At 57.5% G+C, this 23,694-nt stretch overlaps 1 protein-coding gene across 2 annotated transcripts; it reads left to right on the forward strand.

The window, feature by feature from the left end:
- Positions 1–929: 929 nt before the first annotated feature.
- On the forward strand, positions 930–23,069 carry SH3GL1 (SH3 domain containing GRB2 like 1, endophilin A2). 2 transcript variants are annotated; one of them, XM_083880011.1, is made up of 10 exons: positions 930–1,028; positions 15,613–15,681; positions 15,785–15,857; positions 16,386–16,529; positions 17,911–18,044; positions 18,963–19,121; positions 19,513–19,616; positions 20,280–20,404; positions 20,892–20,945; positions 22,326–23,069. In XM_083880011.1, the coding sequence occupies exons 1-10, from the start codon at positions 984–986 to the stop codon at positions 22,520–22,522; spliced, it is 1,104 nt and encodes a 367-aa protein (XP_083736137.1). In that variant the 5' UTR covers positions 930–983; the 3' UTR covers positions 22,523–23,069. The 2 variants fall into 2 exon arrangements, with proteins under 2 accessions (XP_083736137.1, XP_083736138.1); XM_083880012.1 differs by lacking the exon at positions 20,892–20,945.
- Positions 23,070–23,694: the final 625 nt, after the last annotated feature.

Consider the following 23,694-nt stretch of genomic DNA (forward strand, 5'->3'; position numbering starts at 1 on the left):
GCGGTGCCGGGCGGCGGCGGCCGAACCCGAGGCGGCTCAGCCCGGCCCAGCCTGGCCCGGCCCGGCCCGCGCAGCCCCCGCCGCTCCCGGGCCCGCCCGGCCCGTCCCGCTCGTACTTGGCGGGAGCCGGGGCGACCCCGCGTCCCGCGGCCGCTGATTGGCCGAGCGCGCCCCACGTGACCCGCCGGGCCGCACTCCCCTGCTGCGTCTCGCCTTCTGATTAGCTGCCGCCGCTGGCGCCGCTGATTGGTGGAGGAGGGTGTCGATCTGGAGCGTTGCGGGTGTTGATTGGGTGGCTTTGTAGAGGCCCGGCGGGGTGCCGCTGGGTGTTTGCCGCTGGACCCGAGGCCTGCTCGTTTACCGGGCGGTAATGGGACCGTAGCGGGCCGGTCTCTAGCCCGGCCTATCCGCAGCACCGGGCGGAGGGGGCGGAGCCAGCACTGCTACCCGCCAAGCCACTATGGGCCTTGAGCCAACGCGCGAAATGGCGGCGCCACCGGCGGCCAATCAGAGCCCGCAGGCGCACCGCGCAGGCGCACCCGCTGCCGCGAGCGATGCTGGGAGTCGTAGTTTCCCATTTAGAGCGTTCATCGCCCCATTTTCCCCCTCAGAACTCCGGCGCGAGGATCCCGGGCCGGTTGTCCCCGTGTCTCACACACGGTTCGCTCCCCGCGGGCGGTGCTGAATTCCCTCAGGAGAAATACAGAACTGCCCCACAGCCGGCTCCCCACACCACCGCCCGGTCGGAGAGCGATTCTCCCCGTTGGTTCCGCCCGGCCGGCAGGGGGCGCGCTGACCTCTCGGTGGTGTTGGCGGCGGGGGCGGGGCCGGGCGGCGGCGGAAGCGGCGGCGGGGACGGGCCGGGTTGGGACGGGCGGAGCGTCCTGAGGCTCCCGAGGCTCCTGCCGCCCCCGCTGCAGGTCCCGCCGCCCGCACACCGGGCCCCTCGCCGCCGCCACCGGCCAGGCACCGGCACCGGCACCATGTCGGTGGCGGGGCTGAAGAAGCAGTTCTACAAAGCGACCCAGGTGAGACACCGGGCACTCCGCCGCGCCGCCGTTGGGCTCCGGGGAGGCCGCTCTTCTCCTTTTACCGGCTCGGAAAACCCGTCCCGGCCTGTGGCGGTGCCCAGTCCCCGCCGTTATCCCCATCCCGGTGCATCCCCCGGTGTCCCGGGCTCGTATCTCCGCCTTCCCCCCGGTGATCCCGGGGCTGGGACCCCTCGGGCAGCCCGGGCTTGATGCTCCGGTCGGACACCGGGCGGGGAAACTCCTTCACCGGGGACCGGACGGTGACACCATTGGGGGGCACTTGTGGGGGGCGACCCGCCCGTTAAACCGGGACAGGCCAGGCCTGGAACGGGAGCGGGAGAACCGGGGGAAGGGCCGGGATTGCCGGTAGCCCCCCGAGGGAAGGAATGGGAGCGGGAGAACCGGAGGAAGGGCCGGGATTGCCGGTAACCCCCGGTAAGGAACCGGAGCGGAGGGAGGAGGCCCCGGGAAGGAGCCCCGGGAGCCGGGCCGGGCTCTGGGCTCGGTGACAGCCCCGAGGGCCCCGGGGAGGGTCGGGAAAAGCTCCTCAGGGTCGGGAATTGCAGCCCCAGGATCGAGGCCGGAGTTTGTGTCGCGTCCTTGGAGCTTTTCCCTCCGAATTCCCCATCCCTGGAAGTGTCCAAGGCCAGGCTGGGCTGGGGTTTGTGGAGGAAAGGGATGGAATATTTTAGGTCTTTTCCAACCCGAACCATTCCACGATTCCCTGTGGGAATCAGCCTCAAACAAGGTCCATAAACACCTTTTCCCTCGCCCTCAAACAAGGGGTGAACATTCCCAATCCCCCCCCAGCAGAATTATCCTTCCCAGGCTGTTTCCTGTTAACAGTCGTGAGTTGTTTTTTGTTTTTTTAATGTGTTTTGGGAATGATTCAGGAATCACGAATCCCCCTCTGCTGCTGCTGCTGCTGCTGCTTTCCTGCCCCCTGTTTTTAAATTCCAGATAAATTTGGCACAGATCGTGTTTTCCATCGCTGAGTTTTTAAAACCCTTTTCAGCTCATCCCACCCCTGTGTGCGACGTGTGTCGCCTCCTTCCTCGGCTCTGCTCCCCCAAATCCCCTTTGATTTACCCAGCAAAGCAAAATAACCAATTCCTGGAGTCATCCCCCACCCCTTTTCCCACCAAACCCGCTAAAGGATGGTGAGGTGGGGTTTTTTCATGATTTCCATGAGGAAAGGTCGTGCTGGGAACTCGGCGTGGGAGGATTTTGCCGGCCAGGATGTGCCTTGGTGGTGGCAGGAGGTGAAAACCCTTCAGTGACTCAGGACTAGCATGTTCCTAATCCCAAAAATGTCATTTTATATCATTTTAAAACCCTGATTTTTTTTTTTTTTTGAGGAATCACGAATTCTTCCAGAGGTGCTGCCACCCCCTTGCAGGGGCAGAGGTGTCTGTGATTTTAGAGATGCTCTGACTGGAAACTGGAAGTCACTGGTTCCAGTTTGGCCATTTTTTTGTCTCCTCTTCCCTTTCCTTCCCCCCTTTTCTTCCCTTTTCCCCCCTCTGCTCCCACTCAGCCCTTGGCTGAAGGAAGGGGAGGATTAGTTATTTTTTTGGCTCCCTTCAAACCCACCAGACTCTGCCAAAGCCCAACATGTGGAAGATCTTTCCTAAAACGTTTACGTTTCGTTCCACGTCTGCCCTTAATTGAAAGGAAAAAAGAAACAGGGCCAGGAGAGGGGAGAGAGGGAGCCCAGAGGGTTTGGGATCCCTGTCCAGGATCCAGAAGGAGCAGGGCTTGGCTCCTGAGCCTCATCCTTGTGATTCCTCCAAGCCCACGTTCTCCCCTGGGTGAGGCAGCCGGGCGCCCACACGCAGGAGAGAGCCTGGAGTAGCCTAGAAAATAAATATAAAATAAAAAATAAAAAAATCCGAGTCATGCTGGCAAATGAGGAGCAGCTCCAGAGTGTGTCCAGAACAGGTTCTGCCTGTTCACTGCGAACTGGTCTCTAAAAAAAAATAAGGAAACATTTAGAGGGAAGGGGGAGAAGCAGCAGCAGCAGAGCCTGGAGATGGAGCAGGGTGGGAAGTCCCTGCCTTGCCTGGTCCAAGGTTTCATCCAGCCTGGAATTCTCAGGGATCTTCTGGTGTAGAAAAAGCTTCGTTTTGCACTGTTTGGGTTTTGTACAAACTGATGTAAATCCTGAAATCAAGTCTGCCCAGGCAGTGGGCAGGACGGGCTGCTGTTCCCAGGGGAATCCCAGAGGGAATTCTGGGGGTGTCCCCAGGGATGGGGAGCAGCATCAGGGCTGGGGTGATCCAGCCTGGCTCAGGCTCTCCTGGCAGCAGGAGCAGCCCCAGAGCTCTCTGGGGACAGGGGAATAAATCCAGGGGTTGGTGTGAGATCCCTTGGCAGAGCCCACAGGTGTGGGAGCACCAGGATTCCCAGCCCAGCTTTGGATCACGGGAGGGTTTGGGTTCCTTCCACCCCCTGGCAGTGCCCAGGGCTGGGTTGGACACTTGGGGCACCCTGGGACAGTGGGAGGTGTCCCTGCCCGTGGCTGGGGTGGGACAGAACGGGATTAAGGTCCTTTCCAAGCCCAAACCAGTCTGGGGCTCAGCCCTGGGCGCTGCTGTCACCCCAAACTGGATTAACGTGCTCCCAAAGCCTGTGTGAGCTGAGCCCGAACCCTGCCAGGCCTGCCTGGCCCCGGAGCTCCTGCTGGCCCAGGGCACAGCCCAGCCACCTCCTCCTCCTCCTCATCCAGAAGGAGAAAAGGCAAGTGCTAATTAAAACTCAGCAGCCCTTGACACACACACACCCGTTTCCCTGAGTTTGATGACAGCTCTCAAGGCTTCCAGAGGTATTTTTGACCATAAATAGCCCCTTGTTCCCTGCCTGGCCCAGGATCTGCTCAGCCCAGCAGGACCTGCCATTCCTGAGCTCCCTGGGCCGGCAGGGAAGGGTTTCCATGCCCTGGGATGGTTTCCATGGCCTGGGAGCTTCCCCCAGGTGCTGCCGTGGCTTCTGCTCCGAGCTGAGCTCAGGGATGAGCTCCCAGAGCCTGTGTGGCACTGAGGGCACAGCCAGCAGAGAGGGCATTTCCCCTTTTCTCTGGCCTTTTGGAGCTGCTGAACTGGGATTTCCTTCACTTCTCTTTGGGTTTCCTCTCTTCCCTCCCCAGCCGAGGTTCTCTCTGCGGTGACTTTGTTGCTCCGCTTTCAAACATGGGAGCACATTTCAGATGTGGGGTTTTCCTTCCCTTTCTCAGATGAACCTTTCAAAAGCTCTTTTTTTTGTTGTTGTTTTGTCGTTGTTCATTTTGGGGTTGTTTTTTTTTTTTTTTTTTATATTAACTCAGCCCTGCTCCCATTGGCCTCTGCAGGAGGCAGGAGGTGTTTTTGGGGTGGTTTGGGTTGGAAAGGACCTTAAAGCTCATTTCATGGACAGGGACACCTTGGACTATCCCAGAGTGCTCCAAACCCTGTCCAACCTGGCCCGGGACACTTCCAGGGATGGGGCAGCCACAGCATTTTTGGGAGTCTGTGCCAGGATTTCAGCACCCCCTGAGCAAAGAGGGGAGCAGGGAATTCCTGTGGGAGGGATTTGCCAGCGTCAGGCTCTAAGCTCCTTATCTGTACACGGGAATTTGGGCTGGGAAATCGAGGGATTTTGCTGACTCCTGCCAGCCTGGAGCCTCCTGCCAACCTCTGTCCTGCAGCAGCTGATGTTTCTGTGTTAACATCAACCTGGGCTGGATGCCCTGCAGCTCCTGGGTTTATCTTTGCACAGTTAACCCGGGATCCATCCCAAAGCATCCTCCCCTGGCTGCCTGCAACTGCTCTGCTGATGTGTTTGCACATCCACGGGGGAAAAGGAGGCTCAGGGGAGTCCCCATTCCTCTGCACAGCTCCCTGGAAAGGGGCAGGGCTCAGCCTGCCAGGGAGCCAGTGACAGGAGGGAGGGGACGGCCTCAGCCAGGCTGAAATTTGATATTCATGCAGATTTTTCCATGGAAAAGGGTGTCAGGCATTGGAACAGGGCAGGGGTGGTGGCGTCTCCATCCCTGAAGGGTTCAAAACCCGTGTGGATGTGGCACTTGGGGACACAGGGTGGCCTGGCGCTGGGCTGTGCTCAGTGGTCTTAAAGCTCTTTTCCATTCCGTGGTTCCACTTGTGGCAGGTGGAAAGCAGAGGCTGAGAGTCCCCAGAGCTCTTGGAGACAAGGATGAGGTGCCTGTGCCTCCCTTCAGGCCTGGCTGATGCTGCCTGGACACTCACAGAGGAAAACCTGCAGCCAGGATATTTCCCTGTGCATTCCCTCTCCTTCTCCTGGGTCTGATTTGGCATCAAAACCTCATCCCTGCTTTAGCTGGTGAATCATTGCTGGAGCTGAGCAGCCCCAGAACCAACCAGGTTTCATTCTTCCAGGATTGTTTCCTATAAATTGGCTTTTCCCCCTATTTAAGGTCGTTTTTACAGCTCTGACAGTAACAGGGGCTGTGATTCCTGGAAGGCAGAGGCAGAAGACAGAGCTGGGGAACTCCAGCTCTCCATATCCTGCTCCTTTTGCTCCCCTTCCCGTGGCTGATGTCAGCCAGGGAAAGTGTTATCCTGCAGCTGGGGGACTCTGAGGGCAGGATCTGTGACTCAGCCCTGGGATGCTGAATCCATGTCATTCTGCCTCAAACCCTGGGTTGAAATCCTGGATTTATCCAGCTGCTTGCACAGGGGATGGCAGTTCCTGAGGTTTCCTGGAGGAAATCCTTCCTCCCCCCCTTTTCCCTGCCGCTGCTTTCTTTCCTCCTGGGAAAGAGCAAAATGGGGATGAGCTCAGGCAGCCTGTCTTGTAAAAGCTGATTCATTTCTTTAGCACTTTTTTTTTTCCTTTTTTCCTTCTCTCCCCCATCCCTGCATATGGCAGAGCCTTTTGCCAGGGCTCCCAGCCCCATCCCTGTGGGAATTTCAGCTTCTCCTGCCCGAGACTGCAGAAATCCCAGAGCCAAACCCCAGCCTGTCCCTGGGGAGGGGGGATTGGTGTCTGCTGTGATGTGGAGGGGCTGATCCTGCTGCTGCTTCCCCCAGGCAGGATGGGGGAGCTGCTGAAAAGGCCAGGAATAAAATAAATCCCTAATCCTGGCGGGTTTGGGCTGTGTAATTCCAGCTGAACTCATTCACAGGAAACTCAGCCCTGGTGGGTGTTTCATAAGGCTCTGAGGTCGCTGTCCCTGCTCTTTCCCATCTTTAACTGCAGGGTCAATCCAGCCTGAGTGGGAGCAGGCAGGAGGCTGATTCTGTGTTTTCTGCCCCCTCTGAGCTGTGTCCCAGCTTTCCTCCCTGGATCAGATGGGAAAGATCCAAGTGATGGCCCTGGGAAAGCCCCACAGCATCCCAGAGCTTCCCTTTTCCTCATCTGCTCCATGGCAGGATTTAGTGCAGGATCCAGCCCATCTCAGCTTCTCCCTGTGATTATAAAAGTGATAATTAATATTTTTTTTTTTACAGATTTCCTGTTCCCCTCAGCCCCGTCCCTTCAGTGGCTTTTTCAGGGAAGGTTCCTCTGGCAGGAAAGGGCTGTGCCTGGCCCAGGCTCAGGTGTTGGGGGTTCCTCCTCCTGGTTTTGGGGCTGGGAGTGCCTGGAGGTGCCCAAGAATCCATCGGGAGAGTCTGGATTGCTCCAAGAAAAGCCTTGTAACCCTCCCCTTCCAGCCTTGCCACCACCAGCTAATTAATAGAACCAGTCCTTCTAAAGCCACTGGGAATTTTTAGGATCTCCTAATGCCTGGCTATTAATAAAGTTCATGGTACTGTCACTAATTAAATTGCTTTTCTGCTACAAAGGGAAAAAAAGATGAGTTAAACATCTCCATAATGAAATTCTGTCTTTGAGACAGAAGGTTAATTTTGCATGATTAAAGCTTTAAAAGGGCTTTTCCTAATTGAGAAAATGCTTCATAATTCATCCTCGAGCCTGAAAACCCCAGGCTGCACCCCCTGGCTGGGCCAGACTCTTCTCCAGTGATAATTTATTACCCACTTTCCTGACCAAATCTCATTTGGCATCCCACGATCAGCTGCATTTAAACTTAATTTTCCCACTTTCACAATGAAAAAGGCAGAAAAAGGGGTAAACAATTACCTACACCCCAAGCAAATCCACTGCAGGAGCAGGTGCTGGGGTGGTTTTTTTATTCCCTGATTTTTTTTTTCCCTGGATTAGGAACCATCTTGTTCGGTGCTGACGTGGTTCTGAGGGAGCAGGGGCAGCACAAATCCCCAGTGCCAGATGTTGGAGGAGCTCTTGTCCCAGTAAAGCTCCTCCTGATTGTACTGGGGGGGAGTTCTAAAAGGGGCAAAAGCTCCTGGCTGGGATAAAACATCATCCAAAATGTCATTTCCCAGCATTTCTGGGCCACCTCTGCAGGGGCAGGGAGGTCCCAGTGATGCTGAATGCTGGACAGGGAGATTTTATCCCATTTAAACCATTCCAAAACGAGTCTTAATTTGAAGTGAGGGGGGAAAAAAGGGATTCAGCAGCACCTTGGATGGGCTGGAAGCTGAGAGAGTCCCTGGGGAAGCTGAGAGAGGAACTCGTGGTGCAGGAGTTTGATCCTGGCAGCTTTAGGGGTGTTTGGGGTCACTCCCCCTTCCCTTAGGATGCCGTGCTCAGCCCCGATAGCCACGGAGCTTTTCCTAGAATTGAAACCAGCAAAGGGAAAGGGGCTGTTTACAGTGTCCTCAGCCCTTTGTGTCCCCTTTGATGTCTGTGTGTGTGAAACGTGCTCTGCTCGGGGCTGTCCTGCCCAGCCCCAGCCAGGAGCAGGAGTTTGCCTTCCTTTGGGTGTTTTTTGATCTCCCTGGTGGTTGAAAAGCCATGTCCCCACAGCTCTGAATGTCACCAGCTCTCAGTGTCCCACCAGCCCAGCTCTCTCCCTTCATCCTGCAAATCCAGAGGTTTTCTGGCTCCTTCCCAGCTCCTCCTCTCACCTCCTGCTGTGTCCTCGATTTGGGTGATCCCAGCAGTGCCCTGCACCTCAGGAAGGTGGATTTTTTTTTTTCCAGGGATTTACAGCTGTCTTATGCCCTCCTTTTCCCTCTTTTTCCCCTTGTTTTTTTTTTTTTTTTGGGGGGGGGAATCCCTCAGAGCACCCTCCAAATACTGCAGGACAAAGCTGCTCTTCCTGAATCTTTGCAGCTGGTAAAAAAACCCCAAAACCCAAGGATTGCAGTTCCTAGGAGGCACTTTCAGTGCTTTGCACTTTTCCATCCCATCTCAGGAGCAGCTCCAAGTCTCCAGGGCGAGGAGGATGTGCTGCCTTTGCTCCCCTGGGTGCTGGGGCTGGGTGGAGCTGCCCAGGAGTGATGGCTCAGCAGCTCTGGAGCAGCCAGGCTGTGATTCACTGGGATAAGGACACAGGGAAGGCTGCTCAGGAAGTCTGGATGTAAAAGGCCAGTATTCCACGTTTCCCCCTCAGTTTAGTGAACTTCCTCTCAATCGCTGAAGTCACTGGGAATGTGTGAGAGGAAATCGTTGCTGCTGCTTCCCCACATGTTCGTGTTTTCCCTGGAACTTGACCCAATTCCGTGATTTTTTTTCCCTCCAGCTGAATAAGAAATTGTGTCTGGTTTTGGTTCAGAGCGTGTGAGAAATGACAACAGAAGAAAAGAGGATGGAAATGGCTATTGGGAGGTGCTCCCATCTCTGCAGCAAGAGCATTCCATGACTCCTGTGGAAACCTCCATCCTTTGGGATGAGCCTGCTGGAAGAAGGAGCTGGGAGATAAGCAGGGAGCCTGGTAGCCCAGGGGTCACAGGCAGGGTGTGAGCTCTGCCCTGCAGCCCCACAGAGGAGGAATTCCCAAAGCCTGGAAGGAGCAGCTGCATTTCGGAGCATCCTCAGAGTGCCCTTGGCTGCTGCTGAAATCCCGGGTTTGCCTTTAATTCCTGCTGTCCTCATTGCTGCAGCCCATCTGCTGGGGATGGAGATGAGTCACCCGATGCTGAGGAGGAGGAGGAGGAGGAGGGCTGGCAGGTGGCTCCTGCCTGTGCAGCTCTTTCCCTGCTCTTTTCCATAGGATGAGATTACACCCCGAGGTCACCGGGAAGCTTTTCCTCCTGGCAGGGAAGGGAAGGAGCTGCTCATTGTTCCAGGCTGACCTTCCTGCTCCAGATGGAGGAATTCCTGTGGCGCTGTGGGGAGGGGAGAGATCCCATCCCATCTCAGCTGCTGAGGGGGTGGGAGGCTCGGGGTGTTCCCAGCCACGTTTTTCCTTCACACGAGGCAGCCCCAGCACCTCGAGTGCCTTGGCAGAGTATTTCCCAAGGCAGCAATTCCGTGGTTCCACCATGGAGCTCATCCCTGGCTTTTGAGTGCCAGGCTCAGCCAGGACTGGGAGATGGGAATGGGAAAAACGCAGGGAAGGAGCTGCAGGAGAGGGCTGAGAGTTGGATAACACAGGGGAAATGCCCCTGGGAGCTGTTTGTTGTCAGGAGGATCAGACAGTGGAGAGGCTGGTGGGGTGTCCAGGTGGCCCCAGGCAGGCTGGATCCACAGGGGTGACACTGGGGGCCAGCAGCAGGATGTGCTCAGAGGGGCTGGAGCCCGAGAGCTCTGGGTGCTGTTCCTCCTCCTCCTCTGGTTTGCCAGGAGGGGATGTGAGAAATCCCAGGGTCAGAGTGGTTTGGGTTGAGAGGGACCTTGAAGGTCACAGAGTCCCACCCTGCCATGGCAGGGACACCTCGGGCTGTCCCAGGCTGCTCCAAGCCCCGTCCAGCCTGGCCTTGGGCACTGCCAGGGATCCAGGGGCAGCCATTGGGAGCTTGGGAATGTGCTGCAGGTAATTGTTCCTCCCCCAGTCAGCACAATAAACACTGGGATCTGTTTTCTTCTCCTCAAAGTAGGTCAGGAGTTGCTCAGATCAGTGTGAGCTGTGCTGTGGGTGTGCCCAGCTCACCTCAGCCCCGGCTGCCTCCTGCTCTGGGGATGGAATCGGGGCTGGATCCCGGGATGGGCTGAGCCCAGGAAAGCTGGGATCCTGGGGTGGGCTGAGCTGGGATCCTGGGATGGGCTGAGCTGGGATCCTGGGATGGGCTGAGCTGGGATCCTGGGATGGGCTGAGCTGGGATCCTGGGATGGGCTGAACTGGGATCCTGGGATGGGCTGAGCTGGGATCCTGGGATGGGCTGGGATCCAGGGATGGGCTGAGCTGGGATCCTGGGATAGGCTGAGCTGGGATCCTGGGATGGGCTGGGATCCAGGGATGGGCTGAGCTGGATCCTGGGATGGGCTGAGCTGGATCCTGGGATGGGATGGGATCCCGGGATGGGCTGAGCTGGATCCTGGGATGGGCTGAGCTGGATCCAGGGATAGGCTGAGCCCAGCAGGTTTTATCCCATTTAAACCATTCCAAAACGAGTGCAGGGGATGGCCCAGGACACCTCCCAGGCCCAGCTGGTCCTGCAGGGAGCCTCTGTGGCAGCAGAGCCATGTGGGGCACTCCAGGAGAACCCCCAGGCTTTTCCAGGTGCTGCAGCTGGACTGGGGTGTTTTTCCAGCAGGTTTTTGGGACTTTCCAGCCCTGCCACTGCCAGGCCCCACTGTCTGAGTGGCTGAAGCCCTTTGCTGTGTTCCCAGGCTCAAACTCACACACACAGAGCTGGGCAGGGCCACGTTGGCTCCGTGGGATGATGGGGATGACCCAAAATGAAGCTGAATTGTCACTGAATGTCACTGAACTGTGAGCTCCAGGCCCTGCTGAGCTGGGGAGGTGGTGGTGCCTCTATTTAGGTTTTACAGAGCACCCCACAAATCTGTGCCAGCCATCCCAGCTAACCCTGGTTTTCCTTAACTCCTTCTCCTCCGTGTCTGTGCCGAGCTTTGGGGGGTTCAAAACCCAAAACCCAATTCCCACCCCTTTTTTCCCTGGGTTTGTGGGCTGGATTTTCCCCCTGGGCTGGAAACCCAGGGCAGAGCTGCTCCTCTGTGGTTTGTTTTTGTATTTCTTGAGGGCAACTCGCTGTTGGGAGGGTGGAGGGGAGGAAGAGGAAGGCTTTGATACCCCAGAGTCTGCAGGAAAAAGGTTTTTCAGTCGACTGTAGGGGAACTGTTTTGATTGCAAGGATGGCAAATGTTTGATGTGTTATAAATAGGGCTGACTGCGATGGAAAAAAAGAAAGAGAGTTTAAAAAAACCTGATTTTTTGGGTTTCTCTTGGTGTGTTTTGCTTGTTTGAGGCTGAGGGAATTAGGGATAATTTTCCGTTTTAAAATATTTAAAGGCTGGAGAGCAAAATATTAAAATGAGGTCTGTGAAATCCCGCGGAGGAGCTGGTGATTAGCAGAAAATAACAGGGACCGAGGCTCCCTCATCCATGAGCTGGGCAGATGAGCCCTTCAGGGTGGCTGTGCTGGAATCTGCCCCTTCTCCAGCTTTCCAGGAGCTCCTCAGTTGGGGGGGTTTGGCTGCTGGCACCTTCCCAGCTTTATCAGGCATTTTGCTGATGGTGCAGCCCAAAAACCACCATATTTTTTTCTCCACCTCTGCACCTGCAACAATGCAGGAATTCCCCAGCTGGGACTGCCCAGCTCTGCTCCCAAATCCTCTGTGCTCCTGAATTTCTCCAGGCACATCCCAGCCAAACCCTGGAGCTGGGAGCAGCTGCAGCATTCCCACATTCCTTTCCCCATTCCAGCTGCCAGGAGGATCCCTGTGCATCCCTCCATCCCCTCACAGCGTTCCTGCCTCTCCCCTGGCCACCCTGGCCCCACAGCAGCTCATTCCAACCAGGGCTCTTTCATTTCTCTGGGATCTTCCCCCACGGTGGGTTTGGGCACGGGGGGAAGTCGGGATTGTTCCCATTCCCATGTCCCGGCCAAGGAATCTGAGGGAATTCCCTGTGAGCTCCAGGATGGAGCTGTGGAGTGAGGCTGGAGCAGCCCTGGGTGGATTGAGAGCTCCAGGATGGAGCAGCCCTGAGTGGAATGAGAGCTCCAGGATGGAGCTGTGGAGCTTTGGGTGGATTGTGGGCTCCAGGATGGAGCAGCCCTGGGTGGATTGAGAGCTCCAGGATGGAGCTGTGGAGCGAGGCTGGAGCAGCCCTGGGTGGAGAGTGTCCAATCCCTCTGGATGAGCTCCCCCAAGGACCAGCTGGCCCAGGAATGCTCTCCCTGCACCCCAGGAATGCTCAGCACCTCCCCGTGCTCTGATCTCAGGTTGGAGCTCTCTGGGAGCATTTTTGATCTGGATCCTTTCAGTCAAACAGGGCTGGGAGTGAGGGATGCATTCCTGGCTGCTGGGCTGGCGTGCACAGGCTGCCTCAGCCCTCCCCTCCCTCCCAGGGGTGGAATTGGGGTGGAATTTGCAGGTGAAATGGCAGGAGCAGGCAGCTGGGAGCAGATTGTATCTGCCCTGGCCGTGCCACCCAGCTGCAGCGCCCTGGGCCAATATTTGCTCTGGGAAGTGTTTGGCCCAAGGCTCCCTGGGCGAGCCCTTGGATGTGCCCCATCCACAGGCCAGGGAGGCCAGGCTTGTTCTGCTCTCCCACTCCCAGGGAATGTTTGGGTTTGGTTGGGGTTTTTTTAACCATTTCCATGTCTGCTGGTGCCATCCCTTTCCCAGCCTGGCTTCGGGAGAGGTTGGATCCCGGCCAGGGGAGCAGGGATGTGTATCCCAAACCTTCTCCTGGCTGCTCAGGAAATGAAAGCGCAGAATTGTCAGCACAACCCTCCAAAAAACCCCATAGCTGCTTCCTGGGGGAAGGGCTGCTGGAATCTGCAGCACCAGCATTCCACCAACTGCCTTGCAGTTCCTTTAAGCCAAGCAATGTATGGATAAACCCTTCCTTCCTTCCTTCCTTCCTTCCTTCCTTCCATGGATCCTGGAGAGGTCAGCACTTCCCGGAGGGAGGCAGGGACCTCCTTCCCATCCTTCCCATCCTTCCCATCCTTCCCATCCTTCCCAGGCTCTCTGGGGGCAGCACCATGGGATGCACAATGTGGCAATTTGGGAATTTGGCTCCTGGTTAAACAAGGATCTGTTGACAGCCCTTCCAGGGTCGTGTCTGGGGGATCTGTGCTGGTTTGTGTCCCCTCCCGAGGGGTTTGGGGATGTGGGGGTGGAGCCCCCTCCTCCTTTCCTCCCGTGCTGACGCCTCCCCAGTTTAATTAGAGCCAGCAGGGGAGAGAACCTCAATCTTATTATTCCCTCCCAGCAGGGCAGCCAGCAGCATTTCTTGGACGTCAAAAGGAGGATTAAATTAGTCTGGAAATGAGGGGGTTTTGCTTCCTTCACTTCTCTGGGCTCTCCAGAGGGTTTGGAGCCTCTGGAATTGCTGTGGTGATGGATTCTCAGAGCAGAGTCCTGGCAGGGCTTGTTTACAGCTTCCCAGGCCACAAATCCAGGGGGAAAAATGGGAATGGAGCTGTTTGGGATGGCTGCACCCTCCCCAGGTGTGCCAGGGAGCAGAGCAGCCTTCTGGAGGTGCAGCTTTGGAGGAAGGGATCCCGTTCTGGCCGTGGGATTCCTGGCAGGGCTCAGGGGTGGCAGCTGGGGCAGAGCTGTGCCCTGCTGGGCTTGTCCTGGCAGGCCTGGAGCTGCTCCTGGCACCTTCTCCAGGCTGGAGAGAAGAGTGTGCCTGCCCAGCTCGGGGCTGGGGTGTGTGCTGGCACCAGGAGTGCTGCAGGCAGCCGAGGAAAGCAGGAAATAAATCACACTCTGATGGGTTCTCCCCCTGCAGGAGTGGTGAAATCCCCTGGAGCTGCTTCCAGGGGCTGGCTGGACATGGAGCAGGGATGGGGAACAGGGGTTGGGGAACAGGGATGGGGGAACAGGGATGGAGGAACAGGGATGGAGGAACAAGGATTGGGAACAGGGATGGGGGAACAGGGATTGGAGAACAGGGATGGGGGAACAGGGATGGGGGAACAGGGATGGGGGAACAAGGATTGGGAACAGGGATGGGGGAACAGGGATTGGAGAACAGGGATGGAGAACAGGGATTGGGGAGCAGGGACTGGGGAACAGGGATGGGGAACAGGGATTGGGGGACAGGGATGGAGAACAGGGATGGGGAACAGGGATTGGGGAGCAGGGACTGGGGAACAGGGATGGGGAACAGGGATTGGCCAGCCTGGCTCACTCTGGCTGTGTCCCAAGTCCCTTTTCAGAGGATTAAAGCAGGAGAGTGAAATCCAGAGCTGGGCAAACCAGGAGAGCTTTCCTTCCTTTCCTATCTCTTTTTCCCTTCCCCTCCCCTCCCTTCCCCTCCCCTGGTTTGGTGTCTCTGAACCCGGATAATTCCCCACAGGGATCCCTCCCCCTCTTCCTCAGAAAACATCCAGCCCCATTTTGTATCCCCACGGGAGCAGGAGTGTTCCAGAGGAAGAAAGCCTCGATAAAAATCAAATATTTGATGTCGGAGTAAACAAACCTGATTGTTCCTTCAGATCTGGAGTTTTCAGTACAAACAGGAGGAATCCTGGCAATGCCCCGGGGCAGGCTTGGAGCCCTGGGAACCAGTGCCAGGTTTCCCAGACCACTTTGGATGTCTGGATGGGGAATTTGCCGTTGTGTGGGGCAAAATAATCACTAATTGCTCCTCACAACTCGCTGACAGGAGGGTGGAGCCAGGTTGGGGGGTCGGGCTCTGCTCCCGGGGAACAGCAGGACAAGAGGAAACGGCCTCAAGTTGCACCAGGGAAGGTTTAGATTGGAAATCAGGGAAAAATTTGTTCGTGGAAAAGGGTGGCCAGGCATTGGCAGAGCTGCCCAGAGCAGTGCTGGAGTCCCCATCCCTGGAGGTGTCCAGAAAACAGATGGATGTGGCACTTGGGGACAGGGGTTAGAGGTGACTGTGGTCACTGACCTTGCAGGTCTTTTCCAACCTCAGCCATTCCACGATTCCAATTTTGGCCAATTCCTGTGTCCAGGCACTGCTGCTGCCCTCACCCCCCTGCCCAGGGCTGGGAGGGAACACTCCCCTGCCTGGGGCTGCAGGAAAGGGACCCTTTGGATGGGTAAATCGAGGCACTGGTCACCCCTGGGCAGGTAGCGGGGCTGATCGGGGGCTGTTCTTGGACTGAGGGATCCCTTCAAAAACCTGCTGAGACCTTCCCATGCAATGAGCCCTGACTCCCCAGCTGGTCAAACATCTCTGACAAGGAATTCCATCCCCTTGCCCCAGAATTCTATCCCCTTTTCCCAGATCCTGAGCTGCTGCAGTCCTGTTGGTGACTTTGCTCTTCCGTGCTGCCTGCCGGGGGCTGAGTGTGTTCATTCCCTGTTTAACTTGGATTTTGCCGTGTGTGAAACAGAGTCCTTGGCTCCAGACAGAGCTGAGAGACGCTTGTGCTGCTTGTTTTGTGCAGCAGGCACAGTTGGAGCCGTGGGCTGGGATTTTGGGGAGCTGTGGAGCTGCTGGTGGGTGAGGAACATCCTGGCTGAGCCGAGCTTTGGGTGCTCAGGGCTGTTTGGGGGGTTTTTTTGGCTGTTTCTGCCACCTCCTTTCTCTGGCAGGTGCTGTGTGGACCATCCCTGTGCTCTTTTTTCCCTCCCAGGGAATTCCTCCATGAGGGGGGAAGGTTCAATCAGTGCCTGACCTTCCCCCCTTGTCCTTTCTCCACAGCTGGTCAGCGAGAAGGTCGGGGGGGCCGAAGGGACCAAGCTGGACGATGACTTCAAGGAGATGGAAAAGGTGAGTGGGGAACCAGAGGAAATTTCCAAAATCACCCCGTGGCTCCTGTGGGATTGGCTGAAGGCCTGAGCTGACCCTCACTGGGCTCTGGTCTCTCCTGCAGAAAGTGGACCTGACCAGCAAGGCTGTTACAGAAGTACTGACCAGAACCATAGAGTACCTCCAGCCCAACCCAGGTGAGGCCTGCACCTTCCCACCTTTCCAGGGAAACCCTTTTGCTCCAGGTTTGGATCAGCTGGAGGTCTGGGCACCCCTCTTGCCCTGAGCCCAGGCTGCTGAGCAGGGACAGAACAGATGCAGCCTTTGCCTCAGGCCCAGAGAGGCCCTTGAGGGGACCCGTTTTTCTGGGAATGTCCAGGAAAAGTGTTTCTGGGCTGGGAAAGGGTGGCTGGCTCTGTCAGCCCTGCATCTTTCCAGGCAGCTGCTCCAGGGAGCACTCCAGGGACCCTGGGAGGGCTGGGGAAACTCCTTTGGCCTTCCTTGGCCAAGCCGTGGGGAAACTATTTTTTGCTTTTAGTGTCTTGGAAAAGAACCTTTTCTCGTAGCGAGGGATATTTCTGGGGGATGGAAACAATGGAGCCTCTTGGCTCTGGCTGTAGCAGAGGGGGGGAGGAAAAACAAAACAAAAAAAACCCCATTTGGCAGCAGCTGAGGGATGCAGGGAACGCAGAGGTGGCAGAGGCTGAGGAGTTTGTGTGGCTCAGCTTCCAGAGCCAAGCTGACCATGCTGAACACGATGTCCAAGATCCGCGGGCAGGTGAAGAACCCCGGCTACCCCCAGTCCGAGGGGCTGCTGGGGGAGTGCATGATCCGCTATGGGAAGGAGCTGGGAGAGGATTCCAACTTTGGTGAGTGTCCCCTGGGCCCGGGGAGGGACTGATTCACTCCCCAGGTGTCACTCGGGATTCTGGAAGGGGTTTGGCTGAACCCTGTGGCACTGAACAGTGTTGGGGGGGCTTGAAAGGGGTTCAGAAACTTCCAGAGTGGGCAGATTCCCAGGGGAAGAGAGGAGGTGTTGGGCTATATTGGAAAAAATTCCTGCCTGTGGAGGGGGTGAGCCCCTGGCACAGGGTGCCCAGAGCAGCTGTGGCTGCCCCTGGATCCCTGGAAGTGCCCAAGGCCAGGCTGGAGCAGGCTGGGATAATGGAGGGTAGGATTGGATAGGCCAAACCATTCAGTCACTGTGATCCCAGCTATCCTGGCTCTCAATCCACTTTCTTATCACACACTGAGATAGATTTGCATGTAAAATAAAAACCTTCCCTCTAAACTGAACAGCAAAGCAGGAATGTGACAGGGCAAAATTGGGAGTTTCACACAACTCTGGAGGATCCCTCCCAACCCAAACCTTGTTGTAATTCCACAGGGGGGGGGAGGCTGAAACCAAGGAAGTCTTGTGGCGTGGCTGTTCCCTGTGGCCACGTGTGGCTGGCAGGGAGGAGGAGGAGGAGGAGGAGGAGGTGAAGCCTCGTGCTGACATCAGTCCTAATCCCCTGGAACCTCGGCCAGCGCACGCGATGGTCCCAGGGCAGCACAGCTGCCTCTGCCAGGCCAGGGAGGAGCTGCCTGGCCTCATGAAAATTAAAAACCTCTGGCTGAGGATTTTTGGAGATCCTCCCCTGGCCAGCTCAGAGCTCTGCATCAATCCTGGCTCACAGGGACTGAGGAGAGCAGGAGGAGGAAGCTTTTAGGAGCACACACTGAACTCTGTTTCCTTAATGGCCTCCTTAAAGCAGCATTGAGGAGCTCCATCCCTCCCTTCCAGGTTTTTTAGAGTTATTACAATTGAAATAACACTTCTGGTCTATTGATTTTTCCATCTGGACAGTGGAGAGATGTTTTCCCTTGACCCTCTCTCTCTCTCTCCTGTGTTTTCCTGTGTTCATGCACTGCTGAAACCGTTGTTTTGCCAAAGCTGCACAGGAATAATTTCATCCCTAAACGTTTCCTCTGCACTAAAAAGCCAGCACTGAACATGCTTTTGCTGCAAGCCTGCCCTGGCTAAAGTGTCAGAGTGGCCAGAGCTTTAGGAAAGGATGGGACTGAGCAGGTTTCAGGGAGTGACTCTGAGCTTGGACCAGCCTGGGGACAGCGGGAGGTGGCACTGGCTGGGCTTTAGGTCCTTCCAACCCAAACCATCCCACGATTCTGGGCTTCCTGCAGCCCCTGGGCCTCGGGCTGTGTTTAATCCCTCCTCCCCTGCCCCTCTCCCTGCTGCTCTCCCCTCAGGGGACGCTCTCCTGGACGCTGGTGAGTCCATGAAGCGCCTGGCCGAGGTGAAGGACTCTCTGGACATTGAGGTCAAACAGAACTTCATTGATCCCCTGCAGAACCTGTGTGACAAGGACCTGAAAGAGATCCAGGTAAATATCCCTCCCCTCACCATGATTTTCTCTCCTCCTCATCTCTCTGTGCTCTGGGGCTGTTGGTGCACGGAGCTGTCTGCTCTGGAGTGGTGGGAACCAGGGGCTGGCAGGAATTCCCTGCACTCTGTGTGTGTGTTTTCTCCCTCCAGACTCTCTGGTATTTCCTCCCTGCTCAGCGCTGCTCCCGCTGCTCCTGAGCAGCCCAAAAGGCTGGATGCAGGTTGGAATGGTTCTCCATTTGCCATGTTTGATGGAGGGTGATGTGGGAATACATCCCAACACCCCCTTCTGGGCTTGCTGAGATGGGTTTTCTTAGTGCTGGGAGCTCCCAGATGGGATAAATTTGGGCTCCAAGCTCCCCTTCAGGTCTCAGCATCCCAAGGAGCCTTCTGAGGTCTCACTGGGAGAACAGGGAGCTGCACACAGTCAAGTCCAGCCTTTGGAACAGGATCCATCCCAACCTCCAGTTCCCAAGCCAGGTCTCTTGAGGGAGTTTTCACTGTCAGTGGTGTCCTGGGTGAAATAATCACCAAGTGCTGCCTCAGTGCCTGTCTGTACCCCAGTTCCCTGGGGCTACTTTAAACATCCCTGCTCTAAAATCCAGGAGTGCAGTGCCCAGAGCCCACACTCCTGCTGTCCCGAGATCCCTGCAGCTCCTGGGGAGCTCAGAGGAGCGGGAAAACTCTTCACCTTCCCAAAAGGCTTCTGTGAGGAGCAACCCTGGGCTGCCCTGCAGCCTTTTCCTCAGTGCGAAGGGTCTGGAATCATCCCCCCACCACACCCCGGGGCCTCTCTCCCACCTGCAGCAAAGGTGGGAGCCACAGGAGATCAGATTTCTGGTGCCAGTGAACTCAGCCTGTAACTGGAGCTGCCTCTGGCTCTTCCCTCTTCCCTGCTGTCTCCATCCTCCCCCAGCACCACCTCAAGAAGCTGGAGGGGAGGCGCCTGGACTTCGACTACAAGAAGAAGCGCCAGGGGAAGATCCCCGACGAGGAGCTGCGACAGGCCATGGAGAAGTTTGAGGAGTCCAAGGAAGTGGCAGAGACCAGCATGCACAACCTCCTGGAGACAGATGTGAGTGTGGAAACGGAGGGCTGGGGAGTTTCTGTGTCCCTGGGGTGGGATCTCCTGAGGGAGGCACTGATTACACACCAATTTCCACTCCTCTTCTCCCCAGAGTGAGAAAGCCCAGAGCTGGGTGAGGTGACAGGGCTTTGGTTAGCCCTGATCCAGCAGAGCCCATGCCTGGCCCCAAACAGCCTCTCAGGGTGATCAGTTTGGGAGGTTTCACAGCTGGGAAGGGTTTGGGAAGGATTTCCCAGATGGCAAACTCCGAGTGGCAGGAAATGCCCTGCTCAGCCTCAACCAAATCCCAAACCTCTCCCTGAGCTCCCCACGGCTCAGTGCAGCCCCGGGGGCAGTGCAGGAGGCTCCAGGTGCTGATCCCAGCCTGGTTCTTGCCCAGATCGAGCAGGTGAGCCAGCTGTCAGCCCTGGTGGACGCCCAGCTGGATTACCACAGGCAGGCCGTGCAGATCCTGGACGAGCTCGCCGACAAGCTCAAGCGCAGGTGAGCCCTGGGCTGGTCCCTGTGGGTCCTCTGGAGGCTCCCGAATCCCCCTTGGAATCACAGAGTGCAGCAATGGATGGGGTTGGAAAGGACCTGGAAGCTCATGGAGCACCTTCCACCAGCCCAGGTTGCTCTGAGCCCTGTCCAACCTGGCCTTGAAAACCTTTGGCTGTTCCAGGTGGGATTTGAATTTAGTTTGGTGTCTGATCCAGCCCAAATCCTGGCTGAGGAAGGCTGGTCCCACCTCTCCTTCCTCTTCCTCCCCTCTCTGGCGGGGATCTGGCAGTGCTGCCCTGCTGCTCTTCCCTCCTGGGAGAAACTGCAGAGGCTGCTCTGAGCTGGGAGGAGCTGGGAGGATCCTGCCAAGTCTGAGCTTTCAGACTACAGCACGAGTGTCCTCTGCTGGCCTGAATTCCTGGGCATTCCACAGCGATGGGATTCCTGGGATAGCAATTCCTGGGATGTGTGAGCCCTCCCCAAAGGCAGATCCCAAACCCTGGGCAAGTCCCACCCTCCAAAGGCTCCAGCACAGGGACTTGTATAAATAAATCCTTGTATAAATAAAACCCCTTCCTGCAGCCCCCCAGGAGGACAAACACCGTGCTGATCCCACCCTGCCCCATTCTTTGCTGCCTTTACCCACCTCTCCTCTCCCTGTCCCAGGATGAGGGAGGCCTCCTCACGCCCCAAGAGGGAATACAAACCCAAGCCCAGGGAGACCTACGACTTCAGGGACACCGACCAGTCCAACGGGGGCTTCTCCTGCAACCCCACCCCCAAAGTCTCAGGTAACGCTGTCCAAAGGTGTTTGCTGGAGCCTCTGGAGCAGCTTCCCAGGGCAGGAGGGAGCTGCTCTGCCTGCACAGGACATTCCTGGTGTGCTGGATGGAGCAACCTTGAGGGCAGGAGGGGCATCTGCTCTGCCTGCACAGGACATTCCTGGTGTGCTGGATGCTCCTGCACGAGCCCAAGGCTCTGGAAAACCTCTGGAATGCCTCCAGATGGGGGTTCTTACCTCCTGGGACCCAGGAGCCTTCGCTGTGTTGGCTTTGGGGATGTGCCAGGGGGGTCTCCAGCCTGGGCCTCTCGCTGTCAGTGCCAGACAGGAAAAACTGAAGCCTCTCTCCCTCCTCGTCTTCCATCCATCCGTCTGCATCCCTCCCTGATCCCAGCGGGTTCCTAACAGCATGGGGGCCCTGCTGACCCTCCTAACAGATCCCTGCCTGTCCCTGTGTCCCCGTGGTTGAAGCATGTCTCTCTTTTGTTTGGAAGCAGCTTCGGCCTCTTTCCGGTCGGACAAGCCGTCCCGGGCCTCCGTCAGGAGTATCCGTGAGTTTCCTCCCTCTGCACTGCTCTGTGTGTGTTCCCTCCTCTTCCCATCCCTCCTGGCTGCTCCTCCTTCCTCCTGCTGCTCCCTGGAGCTGCTCATCCCTCCGTGCTGAGCCTGAGCTGAGCCCTTGAATTAACCCAGCCACGCTCTCCCCGAATATTTTTTTTGGGATTTTCCACCCCCCCAAAAAAAAACAGGGCCTGGCTCACCCAGAGAAGCTGCAGCAGCTCCCAGGCAAGTCCTGATCCGTGGGGATCAGGGGCTTTCCCATGAGAGATCTGACACCTCCAGGAGTGGATTTCCCTGTTCTTACAAGCCCCCAGCCTGGATCTCTCCCATTCCTGCTCCCCGTTGTCCCTGTGGAAGGCTGGAGGGAGGAGCTCGTGCAGTTTGTGGTCCCAGCTGGGCCTCACAGGGGTTTGTGGGGTGATGTGGGATCCCAGAGCTGGGCTGGGGCTTGGAGCTCTTGTGCTGGAAAAGGAGCAGGGCCGTGGTGGTGGTGGTGGGAGCAGCCTGGTACTTTGGGGAGTTCTCTCAAAACCATCCACGTCACTCTGGGCTGCTGCTTGTGGTGATTGCTGAGGGCTCTTCTCGTGCTGGGCCCTCCTTGGCTGTGGGTCCTGGAATTATGGAGTGGTTTGGGTTGGGGGGGACCTTCAAGAGCATCTCATCCCACCCCTGCCACGGGCAGGGACACCTGGGCTGTCCCAGGCTGCTCCAAGCCCTGCCCTTGGACACTTCCAGGGATATTCAGCAGCTGGATGTGCTGGCTGCCCTTGCTGCAATTCCCAAAGCCCCAGCACAGTGAGGAGGGCTGGGGGGTCCTGCCGGCCCTGGAGGTCTCTCTGAGCTCTGTCCCTTCCCACTGGGATTCTCCCAGCTCCAAATGTCAGTGCACAGAGTGAGCAGCAGGAAATCCCACAGAAAATCCCTTTGCAGCCAAAAAGGTGAAGCTTCAATCCTGGAGCTGAGCTGGGGGAATGACACTTTTGGGCTTCTCCTGAGTTTTGGGGGGCTGCTGATGGATTTGAAGCCCCAGGGAGGCAGGTCCTGTCCCTCCTGTCACCCTCAGGTGTGGGGCGACCCCTCCATGAGCTATAGGGCAGCTTCTCCCCTCTGCAGAGGGACAAGTGGCTTGTCAGTGATCAGATTGAGGCTGGAATGAATTCAGGGAGTCCAGGCAGGAACAGCACAGGGCGAGTTGGAGGCAGATCTGTGCAGGGCCAGGGGCTGGAGAGGGATAACAGCCCTGCAGGGGCAGTGAGGGGCTGGTGGAAGCAGCCCCGCCCATCCAGGCAGGATGCACAGCCCATGGCAGGGATCCCCGGTGCCAGGGCAGGTGTTTGGGGCCGTGCTGAGTGTCCCCACTGTCCCCACAGCCCCCCTGGACCAGCCCTGCTGCAAAGCCCTCTACGACTTCGAGCCCGAGAACGACGGCGAGCTGGGCTTCAAGGAGGGTGACATCATCACCCTCACCAACCAGATCGACGAGAACTGGTACGAGGGGATGATCCACGGCCAGTCCGGCTTCTTCCCGCTCAACTACGTGGAAGTGCTGGTCCCGCTACCTCAGTGACCGGGCGGTGGCCCCAGTGTCCCCGGCTCATTCCGGCTCCTCCCGCCTCCCCTCGGGGCCAGGCGCTACCAGGGAACAAACCAGAAGGGTCCCGCGGCCCCTTCCCCCCGGAAATTTGGTTCTTTTCTTTGTTTTTTCCCTTTTTTTTTTTTGTCCTTCTGGTGCTTGAACTTCGGTACTTTGCGCTCCCCCAGCCCCGGCTGTGCCGCCGGCACTGCCCTGTCCTTGTCCTTGTCCCTGTCCCTGTCCCTCCCCACTTCCCGTCTTCCTTTTGGGTCCAGCACCCGGATGAGCCAGGTGAGAGAGCAGGGACGTGTCCTGGACACAGATGGGGCAGTGGGACAGCAGGGCTGTGTCCTGGGCACACAGATGGAACAGTGGCAGGGCCAGGATGTGTCCTGGGCACAGGGGTGGGGCAGTGACAGAGCAGGGATGTGTTTGGGACACACAGATGTGGCAGTGGGACAGCAGGGCTGTGTCCTGGGCACACAGATGTGACAGTGACAGACCAGAAATGTGTCCTGGGACACAGGGATGTGGCAGTGGGACAGTCAGGATGTGTCCTGGGCACAGGGATGTGACAGTGGGACACCAGGGATGTGTCCTGGGCACGGCCCCAGGGCAGGGCAGCCCCAGCCCCACTCTCCAGTCCCCATCCCCAGGGATCCCCGGGGTCCCTGTGGGATCCCAGAGGGGTCAGGGGAGGGAGCTGGGGCACAGCAACACTAAACCACCCCGAGAACACTAAGGCAGCCCTGCAGGGCAGGTGCTGAGCCCTGCCTGGGGCTCTCAGAGCCCTCCCTGCCCACCCTGGAGGGACAGGAGGGATGTCCCCTGCCCGCCTGGCCCCTCCCCACAGAGCCCAGCCCCGAGAGGGGAGGCTGCTCCTTCTGCCCATGGTTTTTTCCTGGACCTCAGGCTTTTCCTGCTACAAACTCTCCCAGGTCTGACTTGGAGGATCATCTGGAGGGGAGGAGGAGCTGGGCCACAGCCCGGGGTGTCCTGTGGTGGGGCAGAGGTTGTGGATCCTCTCCCCAGGGCTCTGCACGTCCCCCCTTCCCAAGGATCCCTCCTGTGGAGCTCACCTGGCCCTCAGGTGCCTCACCTGAGCCCCCACCCTGCCCAGAGCCCAGCAAGGCCCCCCTCTGCCCCTGGACTGCTGGGAAAGGGGC

This window comes from Zosterops lateralis (assembly GCF_965231275.1).
Source record: "Zosterops lateralis genome assembly, chromosome: 29".
Lineage (NCBI taxonomy): Eukaryota > Metazoa > Chordata > Aves > Passeriformes > Zosteropidae > Zosterops > Zosterops lateralis.